The 21,386-nt window shown below is 41.4% G+C and overlaps 1 protein-coding gene across 2 annotated transcripts in view; it reads right to left on the reverse strand.

Moving 5' to 3' along the window:
• Nucleotides 1-21,386, reverse strand: part of DNMT1 (DNA methyltransferase 1) — a 47,459-nt gene that overhangs the window by 9,852 nt on the left and 16,221 nt on the right. The window contains exons 8-25 of one of the 2 annotated variants that reach the window (XM_083351823.1): nucleotides 21,131-21,182; nucleotides 19,090-19,173; nucleotides 18,898-19,007; nucleotides 17,847-17,965; nucleotides 15,677-15,769; nucleotides 15,120-15,271; nucleotides 13,164-13,351; nucleotides 11,235-11,424; nucleotides 10,722-10,819; nucleotides 10,071-10,218; nucleotides 9,505-9,620; nucleotides 8,365-8,569; nucleotides 6,813-6,946; nucleotides 6,106-6,279; nucleotides 5,111-5,332; nucleotides 2,541-2,733; nucleotides 1,550-1,635; nucleotides 143-276 (exon numbers count right to left, since the gene is read on the reverse strand). In XM_083351823.1, coding sequence (XP_083207949.1) covers nucleotides 143-276; nucleotides 1,550-1,635; nucleotides 2,541-2,733; nucleotides 5,111-5,332; nucleotides 6,106-6,279; nucleotides 6,813-6,946; nucleotides 8,365-8,569; nucleotides 9,505-9,620; nucleotides 10,071-10,218; nucleotides 10,722-10,819; nucleotides 11,235-11,424; nucleotides 13,164-13,351; nucleotides 15,120-15,271; nucleotides 15,677-15,769; nucleotides 17,847-17,965; nucleotides 18,898-19,007; nucleotides 19,090-19,173; nucleotides 21,131-21,182 — 2,498 coding nt within the window. Of the gene's footprint in view, nucleotides 1-142; nucleotides 278-1,544; nucleotides 1,636-2,540; nucleotides 2,734-5,110; nucleotides 5,333-6,105; nucleotides 6,280-6,812; nucleotides 6,947-8,364; nucleotides 8,570-9,504; nucleotides 9,621-10,070; nucleotides 10,219-10,721; nucleotides 10,820-11,234; nucleotides 11,425-13,163; nucleotides 13,352-15,119; nucleotides 15,272-15,676; nucleotides 15,770-17,846; nucleotides 17,966-18,897; nucleotides 19,008-19,089; nucleotides 19,174-21,130; nucleotides 21,183-21,386 lie in introns of both variants that reach the window. The other variant, XM_083351822.1, reaches the window with a different exon arrangement.

A 21,386-nucleotide genomic window follows, 5' to 3' on the forward strand; every position in this document is an offset into this window, starting at 1 on the left:
TTTTATGACTCATGGACTTCAATTCCCAGAATTCCTGAGCCAGCTATGCTGGCTCAGGAATTCTGGGAGCTGAAGTCCATGAGTCATAAAAGAGCCAAGGTTGCCTACCCCTGCACCCACCCATCCTTCCAAATTGCCTTGCCTGCTTGGTGGAACCCTTCTGACAAGCCTCCACAACCAGAGAAGACATCCAGAGAACGAAGTTTGGGGGGCTTCAACACAGCAGCTTCAGACTCACTGTATTCAGATGCTCCTGAAGATTTCCCTTTGCTCTTACCTGCAGGAGGAGGAAAATGTTATGTCTACAGGTGTCTTTGCATATCTGCATTAAGAATTGCTGCCTTGATTCCAAAGTAAGCATACCAGGATTATATTTTTAAATCTCTTTCAGTGCTACTTAATAACATTAGATATGTAGTCTATGACAGCTTAATGGTAAATAAGAAAGTATTAGCAACATTAGCTATTTAGTCTATGATGGCTTATTTGCAAACAAGTCGATGCTATTGCTGAGTAGATTCTATCAGCAACAGCAAAGACTTGTTTACAATTAATGAACCAAACAGTACCTAATATGCCTGCAAGTAATCCTCTCAATATTTGTATGTCTTAAGCATAAAAGTGATTTTTCTAAGTAAGCTAAGTATATTAACTTGGAACTGTGGGAAGGAGAACAAACGAAGGAAATCTTTTCCATTCAATATTGCTACAATTAGTTCTTCTTCATAAAAGTCTATATGGATGGATATCTTTCTAAACTATGTCAAATAGAACAGAGTGGGATGCGGGCACATGTATAAAATGGAAGAAATCAGCAAGCTATCTTCAACACACTCACAATATGAATATATCCAGTTCTCAGTAATCAAGAGACACTGACCTTTGCTCTTTGCTCCTTTCACCACTGTGAAAACCATTAAAAAATATACTTGTATGTAAACACACACACACACACACACACTATAGAAACAAAATAAAATTAAATAAAAAAAGAGAAGAGTATGAGGTACTTCGCAGAAGAAAACTTTTGACCACTATATGAAAGCCTAAAGGGGGTTCATCAACCATCTTAACCCAATGTCTGGCCAAGCTACTTAGCTACTAAGCTTGTAAGCCGCCCTGAGTCTTTGGAGAAGGGCGGGATATAAATGGAATTAAAAATTAAAAAAAAATTTAAAAAAATTAAATTAAAAGCCAAGTTTTTGAAGACTTTTTGAAGACAGTCAGGGTGTAAGGACCTTGGAGGTTTTCCTTTGAGAGGGCAAGTCCCATAGCAGAGATTGCCACTTCCAGGCTCCCATCAGATGACCTGGTTTGATCAGTGGAGCCTAGACCAGAGACAGATGGTTCCTCAGACGGCCAAGCCCAAAGCCAAAGGGACTAGCACCTTGAACTGCACTCAAAAGCCTATCAAAGACCAAGTTCTTTGTTCTGAAGGATTTGCACTGACCTGCTTCGGCATCTTATTTTTCTCCACAGGAAAGTTATTGCCGGCCTTGGATAGTACGTCAAAGATTTAAATCATTTAGCAACTAATCACTTACCTTTCCCTTTCCCTTTCCCCTTCCCTTTATTTCCAGAACTACGGGCATGATAAGGTGGGTCTTCAAAGTTCTTTGTTTTGGCATTATACGCCTGGAAATTAAAAGGAGGGGAAAAAAAAATTCAGACCAAAGATACATGCAATTCTGATAATTTCTTAGATTTCAGAAAACAGGGATGGGGAGTTTAGGCATTTATAGAATGAGCTGTCAGGCTGGAGTGAATTTCTATTATTTATTTTTATTTATTTATTTTAATTGCATTTATATCCCGCCCTTCTCTGAAGACTCAGGGCGGCTTACAAGCGTCCGTCTTCCAAAGCGGGAGGAGATAATCTAAAGTTCAGATGTGTTTTCAGCCAGCCGCATCTATAGCAGCGCTTGCTGATGTGACACCTAGTTGCGAATAACAGAATTGGAAGGGACATTGGAGGTCTCTTAGTCCAACCCCCTGCTTAAGCAAGAAACACCATGCCATTTCAGATAATAATAATAATAATAATAAACCTTTATTGTCAAAGTACAACATGTGTACATTGAGATTAGCTAAGCCTCCCCCCCTGCTCTCTCCCCCCAACACACAGTGACAACAAACCCTCCATCCCACCACCCTATGTGAACCAACTACACCACACACCGGCCTCCCAAGTCAACTCTGCATAAGATTACATCCCATTTAAAAGCCTAACAGCCCACGGATAAAAGCTATTTTTCAGCCTGTTGGTATGGCTGGCTATATTCCTATATCTCCTACCGGATGGTAGGAGAGTAAAGAGATACCGTCCAGGGTGTGAGTCATCCCTGAGAATCTTCCTCACTCTTCCAAGGCAACGAGCCCTGGCGATGTCATCCAGTGGTGTCAGGGAACAGCCCACAATGTCTTGTGCTGTGCTCACTACCCTCTGTAAATGGCTGTCCAATCTCTTCTTAAAAACCTCCAGTCTCCGAGAATATATTGGTGAAAAATGGCACAGGACCAATGACAGTGGAAAAAGCTACCTCTAAGAAGTAGAAACGATCGGAGCCACTGGCCGAGTAATCCTGGATGTTTCCCGTCAAGTCCTCCCCATACACCACTGTGCAGCGGCCCTGCACGTCTTTAAACTCCACCACTGCTTCTTCATCACTCCAATAGAGCAAGTTGATATCTGCATGGTAGCTGGCTTTGACTGATTTGTGCGTGTTTTCTGGCCTAGAAAGACAACAGAGGCACTTGTGTTGTGGAAGGTAAGGCATGAAACCCAGGAACACCTACACAATGGGAAAAGAATGACCTTTTCTCGGTTAAACTATGGTGATGGAGGCAGGGCTCGGGGACCCTTAAAGCCTCTTTAAGAAAATGTGATTACTGAAGAATATATTGCATTTCAGATTATTTCCCTCCTACCTGCATATAAGAAGATTGAGACTCATTTAACAGTTTGCGCGTCCTGAAGAGCTATATCAATTAAGGGTGATGATGCAAAGTAATGAAGTCAGGATTTTAAAGCATTTTTAACTAGTTTAACGTGGCTGTTGTTTCAAAAATACTATATTAAGTGAATTTTCAGGCAAAATAGGCTCTAGGACAGGGCTTTTCAACCTTTTCACCCATTGTACCACTTTTAGGATATGGTAGTATCTGAGTACAATGGCACTGAAGAAAGTGTCCCCCAAGCCACAGCCGAGCAAGACATACCTGTTCGAACAAGCCGGCCTGGCCTGAGGGTGGGATTGCAGGGGTTTTTATTATCATTTTATTGGGGGTTTTATTAATGTATTTATTGTTTTTATGGGCATGTATTTAATAACTTTTTAATTTTTGTAACTTTATGTTTTATTCTTGCCCTGTATACCGCCCTGAGTCCTTCGGGAGAAGGGCGGTATAGAAATATTAATAAACTAAAAGACACCTGCCTGCCCGCCTGGTGGCGCTCTTCCTCCTGTCCGAGGTTTTCATTGTTGTGAGGATTTCTGTTGAGGATTGGCAGTGGGGGTGGAGTGGGGTGTTTGGTTTTTATTCTCCCCCCTCTGCTGGGTGGTCTGGTCACTTCACATGACCCTGGGACACTGTGACTGTTGTAAATATGAATCAGTTGCCAAGCCTCTGAATGTAAATCACAAGACCCTGAGATGCTGCAACATTCCAGCTGATGGGCGCTTCTTCTGGGCTCAGCAGACGTGCCAGGATCAGCGCCGAGCTCCAGCTGGAGCCTGGCGCTTCCGCTGAGCCCTGACAGCCCTGCAGCTCCAGCCATCTCTCGCTCAGGCTTGTGCGGTGCTGCCACCTGTTCAGCTCATTCCCCTCCCCTGCTACCGCTTTTCTAGGATGGTCGTGTACCACCTGCCAGGTGCCAATGTACCACAGGTGGTACCCGTACCACTGGTTGAAAAGCCCTGCTTTAGGACGTATCTATGCATTGACCCAAATGGCAGGAAACTACAAGCCCCCTTTTTTGGTAAGTGCTTAGCTCTGGAGGCTTCAGAAAAATGTGAAGTTGTCTGAAGTCCTAGGACCTCAGATTTCACACCCATTCTATAAGTCTCCTCTTTACTTAGAATCAAAGGGCATGTGGAGCTAAAATCTCCCCCGGTCCAACTCAAATTTCTTAAATGAGACAGATTGAGAAAGAGGGGGAAAATTGAGAAAGAGGGGGTAATATTTTTCTGCTATAAGATATCCTATTATTACATTTGTTTAGATACTAGCCAATGCGTTGCCTAATTTTTTGAAACCAGAGAAGCTGTTAGCTAAAAAAAAAACAAAAAAAAACCCCCACCCAAATTCTCAGAACGTGAAGCAAAGCAATTTCATGAGCACAAACATCCCCCTTCAGCAGGGAGAGGACTTCTGAATTTAAGGTAGGTGATAAGGCTTACCTTAGAAAAATTGCTACAAATACACCTGGCTGCATTTGTGTGAACTTTTTTTTTTGCCCTTAGACTTATAGAACCCATCAATTTTAAGCACATCTTAATAAATCCCAAGCTAGCTTATTCTGTTTTTAGTCTCCCCTGCTCATCAAACCATTGTAGCAGCAAAACCTGTATGTTGCTTTGTGACCCATTTTGTTTATTCAACAAAGTTCAGCTCCACAGAGAGAGCCCAGCCTGCTAGGTCTTTGCCTTAAGTTACTGACGCATAGTTCCATCTAGCGATATAGATTTAGATTTAGATTTATATTAGATTTATATACCGCCCTTTCCCGAAGGACTCAGGGCGGTTTACAGGGCATTTTAAAATCACATCAATATAAAATACAAAGTTAAAAGAGAATTAAAATATTAAATTATCCCTGAAAATAAAACCCCAGTTAAAATTCTCAGCCTGGGTCAGAGAGCTCAAAGAGCCAAGTCTTCAGGTCCCGGCGGAAAGAGTGTAGGTCAGGGGCAGTCTGATAGAATTGATGATTTAGGAGATTTGGGCAATTTCTCAGCATAGAAAGACTGGGACGCATACAGAAACTCAGTTCTGTGTGGATCGTGCATCTGCTTATCGTTTTGTTTTCTGGTATTATGCTTGGTACAAGAAGGTTCAACTGGAAATTCTTTTCCAGTCGGGTACCAACAAGATGCTACTGGCCGCTTACCTATAAAGTTTGTACACTTGCAGTTTAATCTCAGCTTCGTTGGGCCTGCCACTGCTGCGGATGTTGCAGTAGATTGCCTTGATTCGGCCAATGCGGTATGGTTGAGGTGCATCTTGGTTGCTCCCTTTGATATATTCGGAATATTTTCGGTAATGTTCAGGATAAAGCTCTTCATTCACTGCTTCCTTCTTTTGGCGTTTGGTCGGACTGGTCAGCCTCAGGCTGGCGAGAGGGAAAAATGAGAAAGGAAAAGATTCTGTGAACTGGAGGTTCCTCCTACTTCCTTTCAGGCCATGGAAATTCAATCAAATGTTTATGTTTATGTTTATTGGACTTATATACCGCCCTTCTCCCGTAGGACTCAGGGCGGTTCACAAGGTATTTAAAATAACAATACAAATTACAAAAGTTAAGAATGTATTTGGAGGCAGACAACTGTTGATTAATGAATCAATTCTTCTATCACAGCCATGTCAAACTGCCGGCCCACGGGCCAGATGTGTCACGCCAAAACAGCGCCCACCCCATTGCCGGAAATGGGGAAAAAGTTGCGATACATCGCACAACGTCACGAGTTTGACGTGCCTGTTCTATCACCTCCTTTTTTAAACCAAACTAATTGCATTCTTGAACTAGTTTATATATGGAAACGCTACCAAGTTAAAACCTTCCTAACCTCATCCCCCACCAGTTTGCTACTCAACTGACTAAACTTTTATCCACCCCACTTACTTGAAGATCCTCTAACACCTTTCTGATAAATATATCCTGCTACGACAGTGGATCCTTAAGTGAATATCAATTTAACTCTCTTCATTACATAAATTTCTCTCTCCTTATGACATAAAACGTGAACTATTAATCCCGAAATCATACACTATTTTAAAATGTGTTTGCCTCTTTGGGCACCACTGATCCTTTTCTTGAGTTGGTGTCCCAGCCCTCCCAAAAAGAAGCCCCCTCTTGTTCCAGCTGAAATCAATTGACTAACCAACCTGAACTGGAAGGCATCTGGTAGAAGGAAAACTCCGTCTCCCAATCGGTACTGCACCCCATTTTTTGTTGCCATGCTATAGAACATTTTTCCTTCTGATTCCTCCTGAGGCTCAAAGACTTTGGGGATCTCCTTCTGCCTTGCCTCATCCAGATGGGCGCAACTCATGCAAAACCTGGGAGAGAAGAAGAAGCGGAGGCCTGTTCTGGATTGGGGAAACATGCAATATCACCCAATCATCTCACTACCTTTCAGCCCTCTCCCTTCCCCGATTTGAGTCTGTGCAAGCAATTCAAAGCATCTGAAGGACCAACAACTGATCTCATGCAGTACATAAGCATTTTTAAGGCCGTATGTCTTTACCTCTTGATAATGCTACTTGATTTACTACCAAATGCTCTTTTTGCTTTCTAATGCTTCAAATAATCTCATAGAAAACCGCCTGTTTTACTTAAGAATGGAATCGTGTGCATATTTTCAAAAATATAAATGCTCATTTCTTCATCCTTGCTATCTTTGGGAGAAAGTTGAATGTGATCTGATTAACAGTTCTTGAGACTGAATGTCTGTATGCTATTTTGCAACTCTTGAGTCGAGCCTAATGCAGACACTGTCCCAAGTAGATTTAGGATTAGGTAGAAATCTGCACATTTATTGATTTTCTACTTTATCTTCAGGTTCCCACGCCACTTAGTCATGTGCACTAACTTGTGTTTGTTGTCTTCTGTCGGCTGGATCTTTGGCGGAGTCTCAAACCTAGCATACTCTTGGTCATACCACATTTGGTAAAAATAAGTCCTGCCGTCATCTTCCACCATTTTGATCTCCACATCAAGCCCTCCCTATGAGAATAGTTAAGGAAGAAAGAGGAGGCGAAAGAAGAAGAAAAAACAACATACTGATTATTCAGTTATTACAAAGACAGTTAAGAGAAAAGTTGCAGAAGCGAGGTAGAGGTCTTGGGAGTTTTCTGTGATTCACCCAGTTTTACAATATATATTTTTTTGCAGCGGTTGTTAAGTGAATCACCACGTTTATTAAATGAATCCGATGTTTTCAAACGAATGCCATGGTCATTAAGTATACTCTGTGTTTGGTATGGGGCATTATTGCAGAAAACCAAACATGAATGCTGTTTGTCAAGCAAAAACATTAATCTCTGTGACCAGCGATGTTGTTGCAAACAGCTATGAATGTGAGTCAGCTGCCAAGCATGCAGAATGTGACTGCTGGGGATGTTGCCGGTGGGAGGAGGTACTATCAGAGCCAGGTCATAAATACTTTTTGGGTTGTAACTTTGAACGTTCACTAAGCAAAGTTGTAAGTCAAAGACTACCTGTATTAGAATTAATCGACTACTGCATTGAATCAGAACGAGCAAGTCAAGAGTCAATGCAAAGCTCACCAAGTCTACTTCCTTATCTGATTCCTCTGCCAGGACTTGTGAGTATTTTGCTCTTACTGACTGTAGCTGTCAGCCTCTCATTTGCATCCACTTTGAACTTATCTTGGCAGCAATTCCAAAGAAGAGTGCCACAGGATAAGGCCAATTTGTGGGCTACAAAAATGACAGGCAGTAACTGCTGTCCGTAGCCATACTCATGCGTAAGAAGGGCGGGAGTCCAAATTGCAATGACTATGGTATCAGGGGTTGCAAGCAAAGGAAGCCTGCCAAGCCCCGTCTTAAAATGCTGGAACCAGGCAAAGGAAAAAGAGTTGTATGGAAGAGGTCAGTCGTTCCTCGAGCTGTGAACTGTTACCAAGTCAGACCAGGAAAGATACAGTCTCCAAAACATCATCACTACCCTGCACCGAAGCTTATCAGTACAACTCCTGAATCATATTATCAGAATTAAGCACCCAGGTACCAAACATAGTGCAATCTTCAGGGATGAAGGGGGAAATAATAGAACACAGCAAAACTTCCAGAAAGGCTTCATATGCTTCCTTTGCTCTGCCCATCATCCCCACAATGTGATTTTATAAAAAGGAAAAGTGAAATCTGTTTCAAAACACTTCCACTGCTGTCATAGCATTATCACCATCCATCATGCAGCTGACAAAAACAAAAAAAAAAACACACAAAGAAAAACCATGAACTCAGAAAGTCAGTCCTTCTCTGGTTTTACTGGGGGGGAAAAGGGGGGAAGAAGGGTGCACTCTGTATGCTTTGAGCTGGTGTATGAAAGGTGGGATATAACCCTAACAAATACATACTGTAAGTAAATAGGTGTCAAAGTAGTGAGATGCTTCAACATACCTCCAAAGACCAGTTCTCTGGAGGAGCCTTATAAAGAACATTGACTTTGCCATGGATGTAAGACAGCTGCATATCTTCGCATTCATCCACCAAGAAAAGTTCCAGCGGGTCAGATGTTGCTCCCAATACAGTGTCGGTACCACGGCAAAACCAGTGAACGTGGAACATTGGTCCAGCACTGGGGTCTTCCCACATGGCGGTGATTCTAAGGGAAGGAGATGGGGCAGGTTAAAGAGAAAGAGAGAACATTATTTCAACAAGAATACAAATGTCAAATTTACCTGAAAGGTTTCCCATTGTTTGGGAATCAGATCTCAATCCTTTCCAGAAGAATGTTTGGCGGGCAATACTTGGAAGAGCACTTAAGACCTTGGAATACAAGGCTTTCCGAATCTTTCCACCCAAGCCTGTGCGTGGGAGGCATACCATACTGCCTATCATTCCTTCTGGATAGTTGCATAAGAACAGGGCTGTCTTTTCATACTGTGGCCCATAATGGGATTGTCATGTGCTCAGGCTCAGACAGAAGGGTACACATTAAGGGACCTTAGCACTGAGGCATGAAATGGAGGGCTTTCTAGGTTACTGTTTAGTTTCACAGCCACTTCTTTGCAAGTATTTCAGACAGGAAACCTGGTCTGCCCATTGTACTAAACTGCAATAAGATTGCTTTGGTTTTGAAATCCAGGTCACAGTGTCTTCTGCAAAGTCTCTATCCACGTTTAAAGAAGCCATGACTTAGCATGATGGATGCAATCAGTTACACAATGAAGCAGATATTATTTTTGACTATCAAAAAGCAAAATCCAATGATCAATACAGGTAACATCTTTGAAAGACATATGAAGAAATGTAGTATAATACAAAGCATAAAAGCAATCTGTTCCACAGTATTTTTATCTATGTAATACACTTTACTTGGGCATGCAGTACTTACTCAGAAATAAGTGTGCCCAATAAGCCTTCATTCCAAGTAGACAGGATTACAGCCTCCCCGCTGCCCCAATTATAGAAAAGCACCAAAATCTTTGGAAATCTTTTATAAAAAACCCTAGTCTGAAATCAGTCCAGATCCAACTCCTTTGCCTATAGGTCCATCTTGGTTCAGAATTGCATCCATTTATCTCCACACAGACATACCTTGCAAGATAGAGAGGCTTTGTAAGGTCATCAGGGCTCACAGAAACACAATCACCAATTTGCAGAGTCTCTGAATCAATGCACACCTTCTGGTAATAATCTTTTTTGCCATCACTCTGCAGATAACAACAAACCAAAAATGACACAAGGAAAAAAAAAGCGCAGTAAATCTTTGCTTATACCTACTCTCTTGGTATCACTATATATCAGCAGAAAAGGAATTATGAGTTTGCCTTGGTATTACTGTATTACAAATGAAAAAAAAAATCTGACCAGGAGTAAAGGCCTTCATTTTCCTGAACCGCTCAGATTAAAATTCTGTGACAGAAGCAGGCCTCTGACCTCTATGGAAATATTACTCCTCCTCCAGCTGCTCCTACTACTTTTAAGAGGGCAAAAATGGAATCTCAGCTGCAAACTATCTAGGACTATCAGCCCCTTACACATGTTGCCTACTTCTCTATCCACTTACACAAAACCTGGATAACAGCTGTGAAACTGAAGAGGATCCTTTCCCAGATGTGCGGCTCAAAGTTGAACTAAATCCTAATTGCTATTTCTCCTACCTTGATTGGGTCTCCCACCCAGGAAATTCGATTCTTGTTTTGCTTTTTTTTCCTTCCCTGCAACATCTTCTTGGGGGACGGCATTTCAGGAATGTTATCATCCACTTCTTCGTCTTCATCGGCTTCTTTCACAGCTAGGTTGGGACACCTGAAGTTAAGACAAAAATGTATATGAAGTTGGCAACTAAAGAGTCCAGCAATTTAGCCTCTACTCTCCCAAAAGAAGAGCCACCAAGTTCTATTAGTGGCTAGGAGTTAAAGTCCACATGTTTTGAAGTTGCTACGGTCGAGGAACACTGCTGTGGATGAGAAAGGAATGCTCCCATTCTGAGTCTTGTAGTCATAAATGTCTGGAAGATGGGAAAATATTCATAAGCCATCTGTTGCCAAGAGCCTGGTGAAACAGAATATATTTTCTGCCTCCCTTCCAGCCCCAATGATTCAGTATAAACAGGATTCCCTGGGTTGGGGTTGTCAGGAACCTGTCTTCTTCAAAGTAGTTATAGTTATGAAGTCCAGAAACAATTTTATTCATAAGCCAATTAATGGAAGGCTCCTCAGACTGCCTTTCCCTTGTTTAACACCTCATCTGATAAGCTGGCAGCTCCTCTGCCTTCAATACTGGCTCATGAAAATCAAACTAATAATTACCTCCGATGCAGGCAGGCTTGTTTTGACTTTCCACTCCCTCCAAACTTAATCATATCTTGGCAAGCTTTGCATTTACCACACTCTGGCTGTTGGCAAACCTGGAAAAAGAGAGAGAAAAAAGCACATCGATCAAGGAGAAAATGTTTTTCAGAGGGTGGCCTAATTTCCTTCACATGGAAACTGTTGTTGAATGAGTACTACTGCATGCTTTTAAGGACTGGATAAAATCTTACCATCCAAATCAACCATCATGCTTCAAATTCACACAACATATAAGGAAAATTCCACGAAAGGTGGCCTTAATTTGTGGACTATACTGTGAACGTGACCACTGAATGCTTGCAGAATTTGGGATGTTCTGGCTAGAAGCAACGCAGCAGTAAAATATAAAATAAACTAACTTGTACCAGAGTGTGAATGTGCTTAATGGGCCAAAAGTAAGGGATCAGAAAGGAGTGGAAGACACAAGGACTTTTTAATCTGAATACCAGCCTCCTCTACCTAACCACCTACCTCGCAGACCCCACAACGCCTCCGCTTTGCAATATTCTCCTTGTCTTCTTCTTTTTCATTCTTCTCAATTTGTTCAGAGAAGAAAGTGTCAAAGATCAAATAGACCAATTTGGTTGTGGTGGCCTTGGTAGGCCCTTTATCTTTGTCAATTTTGGTGGGATGCCTGATAGCCTGTCTCCTTGCAGCTCGTCTGGAGAGAGGGAACAAGAGGGAAGAATTAGGTCCTGGCTGGACTTATCTGGGCAGAGTATACTGGGCAGCAGTGGGACAAAATGAAACACCCAAAACACTGTTTCAAAATGGCTGGAAGACTTTAGTCCTCATCGGACCAACAACATTTCTAGAAATCTTGAAGCAAGGGGGAAAAGGAGTTATTGCTTAAAAATAAGTAAATTTAGAATAATATTAAAATCTACGATAAACAATATTTAAATTTTAGCAATTTTTTTATTACTACATTGTTACTTTATAATACTGTTTATCGTTTAAATTGCTTGTTGAAGTATTTCGGAGTATTCGGTAAAACATACTATTTGCACAGAATTGTAAACTCACTGACTGAAAACGATTTCAAATTTTGCACTAAAAGGAGTTATAGCTGGCCCTTCATTTTTAATCTACTTAGGCGAAGCAGACAGGAAAGAGGTTTATGCTGAAAACAGAGGAAACCATCAATACAGAGAAAAGGAAAGGAAACGACATATTCTGGATTTTATCCTTTACAGCAGGGGCCTTCAAACTTGGCCCTTTTATGACTTGTGGACTTCAACTCCCAGAATTCCTCAGCCAGGCACGCTGGCTGAGGAATTCTGGGAGTTGAAGTCCACAAGTCATAAAAGGGTCAAGTTTGAAGACCCCTGCTTTACAGTATGAAATAGGTACAAATAGCCGTAACTTTCTGTATTTGGGGGGAAAAAAGGGAATGGAGGAAACAAAACGCTGCTCAAACTGCGTTCTCTTCTGAATCCAAAGTACTATATTACTACTCTTCTTTCCATACTTTTTCCACTTTTATCCTCTTTGCAGACTTCTGAAAACTGAAGGTTTTTTCTGAGATGAGCTTTTCTTTTCGTAAGTTAGTTCACTTCGTGACAAGATTTTCAAATGTTGACCAATATACGTGCTAGCCCATTTCATGTATTATTTCAAACATTTTTTAACAAGTATTGCACAATTCCATTTTGTTCCCCATTTTGAGGATAGGAAGGCAAAAATGCTTGGGGGGGTGGGGGAGGATTTTCCTGAAATTGTACAACCATTCTACCAAGTATTTTCTCAGCTACCACAAAGCTGATGGGTGGGAAGTTGGATCTTCACCTGGGCAACGGCGCCATAAAGAATTCTTGCTCTTTCCAAACAAGAGTTAGTTTCGAATAAATTATATAAATTGCTTCAATGTAGTACAGGTAGACCTCAACTTATGACCACAATTTAGCCCCAAATTCCATTGCCAAGCAAGACATTTGTTGAATATTGCCCCATTTTACAACCTTTCTCACCACATTGTTAAGTGAGTCACTGTAACTGTTAAGTTAGTAACACGGCTGTTAAGTGAACCTGACTTCCCCACTGACTTTGCTTGTCAGAAAGATTGCAAAAGGTGATTGCATGACCCCGGGACACCTGCATCCGTCATAAATACGACCCAGTTGCCAAGCATCTGAATTATGGTCACATGACCATGGGAGATGCTGCAATAGTCATAAGTGTGAAAAATGGTCATCAGTCACTTTTCCCAGTGCCACTGGAACTTCGAATGGTCACTAGTGGTTGTAAGTTGAAAGGCCACCGGTAACACCTGGCAATTTGTGGTACAGAATTTGCCATCCCTTAAAGCCAGACCAATGCAGAGAATGTGATTTGGTTGCAAGACAGTTTTTTTTTCCTGGAGCCAGAGAACCCCCACACACTGCCCAACTGCCCTCCTACCTTTTCCCCAAAGTGACTCCTGCCAGCTTAATCAGGTCCCTCATGCAAGGTGTGATAAGAACCGGAGGCTCGTCACTATCCCCAGCCTCATCGTAGCTCTCCACCTGTTCCACCACAAACTGGGCATGTCGCAGAAGGGAATCTTCCGTGAAACGGTTGAAGTTCAGTCCAGCAGGAGGAACTGTGGTCTGGAGAAAATCGGAAGCAGAAGGCTAGCTATGGTTTTCAGATAAGACTATGCAGGAGAAATGCCATACATGAGCTGCTGCCCGTCAAACCCCCGTCAGAGGTTCCATCTATTTTCTAAGGTTCCTGATCTTCAAAGGCCTTGGGAAGGCAGCTTGGAGGAGGGGACGCATGACTGAACCAGGACTGAGAAAACGCAGGTTCAAATTTCCATTTTCCCAGGTGGTTTTTCCCCCCCCTCAGCTGTATCCAACACACAGGAATGTTGTAAGATATAAAGAGAGAAACTGCCTTATATGCTGCCTTCAACTCCTTAAGAGAAAAAGCAGGACATTTACATTCACTAACTTTGTGTCCCCAAATACTTATGCTTTTAAACTACAGTATCAGGAAAAAAAGCAGCTCTTGATACCACTTTGCAACTGCCCAATTTAATTAGCAATATAGTGGAATCTTCAACTATTTCATGAAAGTAAACTTTTAGAAATAGAATAATATTATAGCCAAAAACATTTTTTAAAAAAACCCTAGCTTCATTATGATGTATATTTTTTTTATTTCTTTGAGACAATATTTACTACTTTTGACTGACTGGACAAGACCATGTAGTTTTATTGGTAACATTTCAAGAAATGGTTTGCTCTTTCATTTTTCCTAGGTCTGAGAGAGAATGACTGGCCCAAGGTCACCCATCTGGTTTTGTGCCTAAACAGGACTAGAATGTATGGTCTCTTGGCTTAGGTTGGTTCCTTAACAAGTGCGCCAGTTTTTGTAAACGTATATTAGGGAACAGAGGCCCATCAAATACTACTGAGGTTATATTCCAAGCACTCCTTGTTAATCACGTGGGCTGAGGTTGCAGGAAGCTGTAGTTCAGCAAAATCTGAAGGGAAACAACTTCCCTACTCCAGATTTAGGGGATATCAAAAGAGTTTTGAAACAAGGAGCACATTCTATTCATTTGCTTTTTTTTTAATTGGTGACAGCATTTCATGATCTGGGGCTGAAACGTTCTTTAACTCATGGGAATCTAAATATTTGGAAGTGGTTCAGGGAAATGTTTACCTGATTCACTGGTGTACAATTAGGAGAAACCTAAAACGGACCTGCAGGATTCTGCTAATATAGGTTACTGTAATAAATTATAGTCTTCCTATATTTTATTTTCTAGATAGGTTTACCTAGTGATGCTGACATCAATCTCTAGTCCTCTTTGCCCAGGTAGCAGCTCTTGCATATTTCTGTCAAGGTCTCTTTCTACATTTGGGAAGCAACAATCTGATAAGCCAAATGTTGTACAGTATCTATAACAGGGGTGTCAAACTCAATTTCACTGAGGGCCGCATCAGCATTGCGGTTGCCCTCAAGGGGACGGGTGGGTATGTCCAGGGTGGGCGTGGCCTACTGGGTGGGCGTGGCTAGAGTGCGTATGGCCTACTGGGTGGGCATGGCCAGCTCTACATCGTCCGCATCAAGGGTGCCTATGGGGGCCTGGGCAGGAGTGGGACAGATCTGAGGGTCTCTGGCAAAAGGAGGGTCTCTGGGCCAGGGCCAAGGCAGTGGGGGCCATTCCCTCACTGTTTCCAGGATGGCTTCACGGGCCACATGAAACCACTTCGTGGGCCGGATCCGGCCCCCGGGCCTTGTGTTTGACATGTCTGATCTATAACATCACAGCCTGGTGTATGCCTTCTGAGAAGAAGCACTATATATTGGCATTTTCTTTTACACTGCATAAATAATGGGGCTTCCCTGCTTGGTTGGACTAACCTCTATCTTATTCAACAAGTCCTCATAGCTGACATCAGGATTGTTCTGTAAGAATTCAACAACAATCTTGCTCATGTAAATCTTCTCTTGCATCAGTGCAAAGATGGGGGCATATTCTTCACTAGGTTCCATCAGGATGTAATCTGCAAAGGCTAGAACACAGTGCAAATGCATGTCCGGTTAATGGGACTTGGGTGGGAACATACACATAACCAGGAATGTAGCCTATTATTTTCAAAATTCTAAACACATAGCCATGGCTTGCAATCAGTTGCTTTGTATCTTTCTCAAAGAACATACATATCAAGCCTGGAAGCCTGTACCTTCATCAGGTAAAACAAGTGCGGTGTGGCAAAATCACTGTGAATTTAGGACACTTGCAGTTTCTAATATATAGCATTTAAACAGATCACAATGTGGAATGTGTGTTGGGGAAAGGCGACAGAATGTAGAAGAATGTTTTGGTTCAGCCGCTCAATTTTGTCTGCCTGGTTGCAGTGCGTAAGAGAAACACAACTGACACTTCTGAGAATTAATCTCTGCCAACTTGAGCTTACCTGTGGTGAAGCCAATTAAAGCTTTCTCCCCTCCATCAAAACCAGTGATCCACCAAGCATTGATGGGGCCCATTTTTCTGGCTCGGACACCCCCTACAACAGTAGCAGAAATAAAAAAAGAGATTGCCATGGTTTTCCAGACTATTATTGTTGTTCTAATGTTTATTCCACGTTTCTTGAACATTAGTAGCATTTCTGAATTTTTATAACTTCAAATCAGATATATCACGTGACATGTTGTGACGCATTGCGACGCTTTCCCCCTTGCTGGAGCTGGGGCGGGCATGGCTTCCACGTAACGCATCTGGCCTGTGGGCTGGCAGTTTGACACCCCGGTGTAATGCAAATAACCTTATTTTCTCAAGCTTTTTTTTTAGGACAAAAAGTGCACAATCTAACTATGCCGCATGGTTCCTGAAACTGTTGTAAAATTGCCAGCATGCTGTAATTTTTAATGTGGTACAAATCATGAGACACACAGGAAATGATGTTAACTCATTAATTCACCCACTCCTTGGGTAGGGAACTAGGACAGGGCTTTTCAACTTTTTCATCCATTGTACCACTTTTAGGACATGGCAACATCTGAGTACCACCAGTCACCTAGCAAGGTGTCAAAAACTTGATGACCAAAAAAAAAAAAAAAAAAAAAAAGAAGTGATGAAGTACAGGTAGTCCTCGATTTACAACAGTTCGCTTAGTGACTGTTAGAAGTTACAATGGCTCTGAAAAAAGTGCCCAAGCCACAGACGAGAAGGAAACCTGCCTGCCCGCCCGGCGGCGCTCTTCCTCCTGTCCGAGGTTTTCATTGTTGTGAGCATTTCTGTTGAGGATTGGCAGTGGGGGTGGGGTGGGGTGTTTGGTTTTGATTCCGCCCCCCCCTCTGCTGGGTGGTTGCAGCAGGTTTTGGTCACTTCACATGACCCTGGGACACTGTGACCATTATAAATATGAATCAGTTGCCAAGCCTCTGAGTGTAAATCACAAGACCTTGGAGATGCTGCAACATTCCAGCTGATCGGTGCTTCTTCTGGGCTCAGCAGAAGCGCCAGGATCAGCGCCGAGCTCCAGATGGAGCCTGGCGCTGATCCTGGTGCTTCCGCTGAGCCCTGACAGCCCTGCAGCTCCAGCCATCTCTCACTCAGGCTTGTGCGGTGCTGCCACTGGTTCAGCTCATCCCCCTCTCCCGCTACCACTTTTCTAGGATGGTCGCGTACCACCTGCTAGGTTCCAATGTACCACAGGTGGTACCCGTACCACTGGTTGAAAAGCCCTAAACTAGGAGACTACTCAAAGTGCAACTATACTCTTAGTCCAAAAGAGGTTGCATATGCCTGCTTTTGAAATCTGAAAATACTTGTCTGCCTGGGAGTTCAATTTAGTCTCCAACTATATATTTGACTTTAGTGTGAACTTTGTCTCTGGCTGGCTCTTGAAAATTCTGAATTTCTGTCCCAAATAACACAAGCAATGCATATTGTCACTCCGGCTTTTTGTGGCATAAAATGGCAATAGTTCCTAACTTCCTTTCCATGTATGCATTTATGAAACTGAAAGGCCCAATTCTTTAATGTCTTATAAAATTTGGAAATCTTCACATCTTGTTAGCATGAAGGGTTTTTTTCTGTGCGTGCCTTCAAGTCAGTGTTGCCTCCTGATGAATGCCTAGACTACTCCCTGCAGTTTTCTTGGCAAGGTTTTTCAGAAGTGGTTTGCTCTTGCCCACTTTCAAGGGCTGAGTGTGTGTGACTGGCCCAAAGGCACCCATCTAGCTTTGTGCCTAAGGGACTAGAACTCACTGTCTCCCAATTTCTAGGCTGATGCCCTAGCCACTACACCATACCGGTTCTCAGAAGTAGATGTGTGAAGTAAACACAAAGAAATAACTTCATAATAGCATTATTCAGCATCACTTTTTTAATAATGCAAACTATGTGAGACAGTTTCTGATATATCTGGATAGGATGACTTAAATGACTCCAACTGTTAGCAACAGCCAGCAGGAAGTTCTGGAAGCCCAGGAACCTAAAGCCAGGAGGAAACTCTTTGTCTAATCACCATTCTAAATATTATAGACAGATTTTACACAAACCACAGGTTGCAGAATGGTCACTGATAAAAGATCCGTATTTCCTTAGCCTTGCACTAAGGAAGCCCCTGTTTCTCTTACCATCCAGGCAAGGGTTATCATCATATATTGGCTTCACAGCACCACTGAAGTAGAGTTCAATATTCCTTTCTATGAGACCGGTATCAAAAGGACAAAGATGACCTTTTCGATCATATACACTGTAAAGAGAATGTGATGGTTGTAGATGTTTTGATCAATTATACACTTGCTATTTTATTACAGCAAAATACAAAACTACAGCCCAGGATTAATATACCCAGAACAGTTCCCATATAACAAGGCAATACACATAAAGACTTGTGCTTTTGCAATGAAAAAAATATATCAAAGGAAGTGGTGATAGTAAGGCCACGGTGAGGTAAGTTAGGGAAAGTGAATGATGGCCAAGAGGACAGCATAGTATGGGTGCTTGCTTATTTTCAAGGTCTTTTGCCACTTTCACCGAAAGAAATCTTAAGCGAGAAGAACCTGGTCTTACACCACCCAGAAAAAAAACATCATTTGACACTGCTAGCCCAAGTGGAATTTCAGGCTGCAAACATTTCCTGTGTTATTTTAAGTTTGTACTATTTTTATGGGGCAGGTACAGATCTCAAATGTTTAAAAAGAAATGGTTTTTTGGGACATGATTTTAAAGAATAAAACTGCAGTCAATTTTCAGCATTCATGCTTAAAACGGCTGCTGAAAGGAACCCTGAGGATTAGAATTACCCATCCATAGTAACAGGGAGAACAAATGGCAAATTCAACTTAACCTAAGCAAATTTAAATTAATGCATCCTAGGTTAAATCCAACCATCCATCCAAATTCATGTTGAGGTTTGCTCAAGAAAAATACAACGATTAAATCCGATGTCCAAGACCAAGAGGACAGGGAAAAGGAATCTGATTTTTTTTTAGTTCGTATTAGTTTTTGTTGTTGTAAATTGTAATTTTTAATAAAATTACTACTAAAAAATCCAAACTTTTGGGGGGTACGGTAGAAGAAGCCTACTTCATAAGAAAAAGAAAACTCCACAGGGTTTTTAATCTCCCCAAAGCAGCTCACCTTCCAACTGACACTTTACAGCAAATCGGAACAAAGTTTTACCTAAAAAATGTTACTTTGTGCTGGGGCAGGTCATCATAGCTTTCAAATCCATCTTCATTGGCATCGAAAATGGACAAGCGTTCATCTGTCAACATCTCTGGTTCATCCAGCTAGGAGTGAAAAAGATTTTGTCTCCATTCTGACAACATTCAAATGAGGACATTTTTCTGCTGCAAAAGTGGACCGACTTACTGCACTATCCGGATCCCCCTGGAAGAACTTCAGATCAGGATCATCCAAGTACTGCCTGCACTCCATGCACTTGGGAGGGGTCGTCTGAAAGAAAAAAGATGTGACAGGAAAACTTCACTCGGACCAGAATCAAGACAATCAGAAATGCATATGCCAAATCCTGGCTGAAAACCCCAACAAAGCAAAACGCTGGAGACATGGTGATCTCTAACGCAAACTTTAATCAGGCATAACATACCGGCAGATAGAAGGAAAGCTAGATCTGGCAACATGGAGGGAAACAGATAATTAAAAGAGTAAAAAGCTTTCCCTCCCTCTCTGACAGTTCAGGTCACATTGTCCAATTAATCCTCCAGCAGTTGTTACGAGATGAAACCTTCGGCTCGCCAAAACATTTCTTCACCAGCTTCGGCTCTCACGCTGATAGGAAACACCTGTGGATCCCAAGGTCCCCTCCCTCGCAACTGTTGAAAAGCTAGAAGCAACATAATAGCAGTCCTAAAAAAACCTGATCTTCGGAGCTTGACAGTGTAATCAATTCAGGAATCTCTGCTGAATCTAATTTTGAGAACAACATATTGGAACATGGAATAAACATGTTGCAATTTACATGAATGCACAAACTCGTGTTTTTTTCCCCAGTTCTTAATTCAGGGATGGGTCTTTTGCATTCTGTGGAATTTTAATGGCAAATACTGGGCATTCCATTTGTTATAGGCTGGCTCTTGAGGGGCTACATATGATGTTTCCCAATCTTGCTTTAATGAATAAGTCTAAGATGATTTTAACTCTAGCCACTATATTTATGCATTTAGTTGCCAGATTTGTTCTGTTTTTGCTCATCTCCAAAATAAAGTGGAGCCTAAGTACTTATTAGAGAAAAGGCAGTAAAATCAAACAGCTTTTCAAATTCCTATGCTACTCTGTGAGCTTGTTTTATAAATAAAGAGGTTTACCATTTTACAAAAACTTATAATGTTGAATTGAAAAGCTCTTATGAGGAGGTGAATCAGAGATGCAGTACTACCGTAGCATTCTGAAAGAAGCCTTGCTGTATGTAAAATGTCCCAGAAAAAGTACACAGCTAGAATACTGAATTCGGGCAATCAGGAACCTAGGTATTTTATAAGGTAATGCTATTTTCAAATAGTATGTTAATTATTACTTCATGGAAACAAACGACAATAGATTCTTTCATAAATTCAAAAATTTTACAGAGCCCATAAAATTATTGCTGCTCAGAAAGGTAAAATTCCAGGAAGTATGTATTTTGCTATATGACAGTAGATTTATATATTACGTGAAACCATAGCTTTTTTAAGCCATGGATGGTTAGCAAGCCATAATCTATAGTATACAAGCAACACAGCTGAATTTATGCATTGGCTTTCACTTAATGTACACAAATCACATTATAATTTAAGTGATTGTTTAGCTTCAATTAACTGCGGATTATTTCTGGCTTCTCTGAGTTGGTGCTTTTCAGATATATTGCACTACAGCGTTCATGTTGGCTGAAGAATTGTAGGTGTTAAAAGGCATCAAGTTGGAATGTGCTCAATGTTTACACGCCAAGGCAGGAGGTAATGCCAAACATTTCCAGAGCAATTTACCAAGAAACATTGCTAACCACACGGTAAAACTATTAGCAAATAGCAGCATGATTATCTACAGCCACTCACCATGCAGTTAAGATGATTATTACCATTCTTTTCTTATTCAAATATTGAGGAGATTGTGAATTATGAGAAGCTAGAGATGATCATATCTCACAAAGTTTATATGATATGTATATGGAGCACTTTAGAACATTTGGCCATTGTAAATATTTACTAGCTTTCACCACAACAGTGGCAGACACAGCTAATTAAAACATGTTTCTCAGCCAAATATATACACAATATGATTTACCACCCAAGAGGGAAAGGCTCATTTGCACCAAACTACTTTCAACATTCAGCTCCATTTAACAACTATGGTGCACACAGTGTTTTTTATTCATTAAAACAAACAAAACCACAAAAATAAAATATCTACTTACTTTAACAGGAGTCACAGTTTTAACCTGATTTACTTCTTCTTTTATCTCAGACCTGGGGAGTAGGGACACACATAATGACAGAAGTAGGGAAATTACAGGCTATTATAACACAATTTAAGACACTTGATAATTTTGCAGTGTTTGGATCCCAATAACCAACTATAGCACATTTATGGTATTATTAAATGTGGTGCCTTTTATCTTATTGCAAATGGCTTACTAGAATCCTATAATCAAAAGTTAGAATGTAAATCTA

This window comes from Vipera ursinii (genome assembly GCF_947247035.1).
Source record: "Vipera ursinii genome assembly, chromosome: 2".
In the NCBI taxonomy this organism is placed as follows: domain Eukaryota; kingdom Metazoa; phylum Chordata; class Lepidosauria; order Squamata; family Viperidae; genus Vipera; species Vipera ursinii.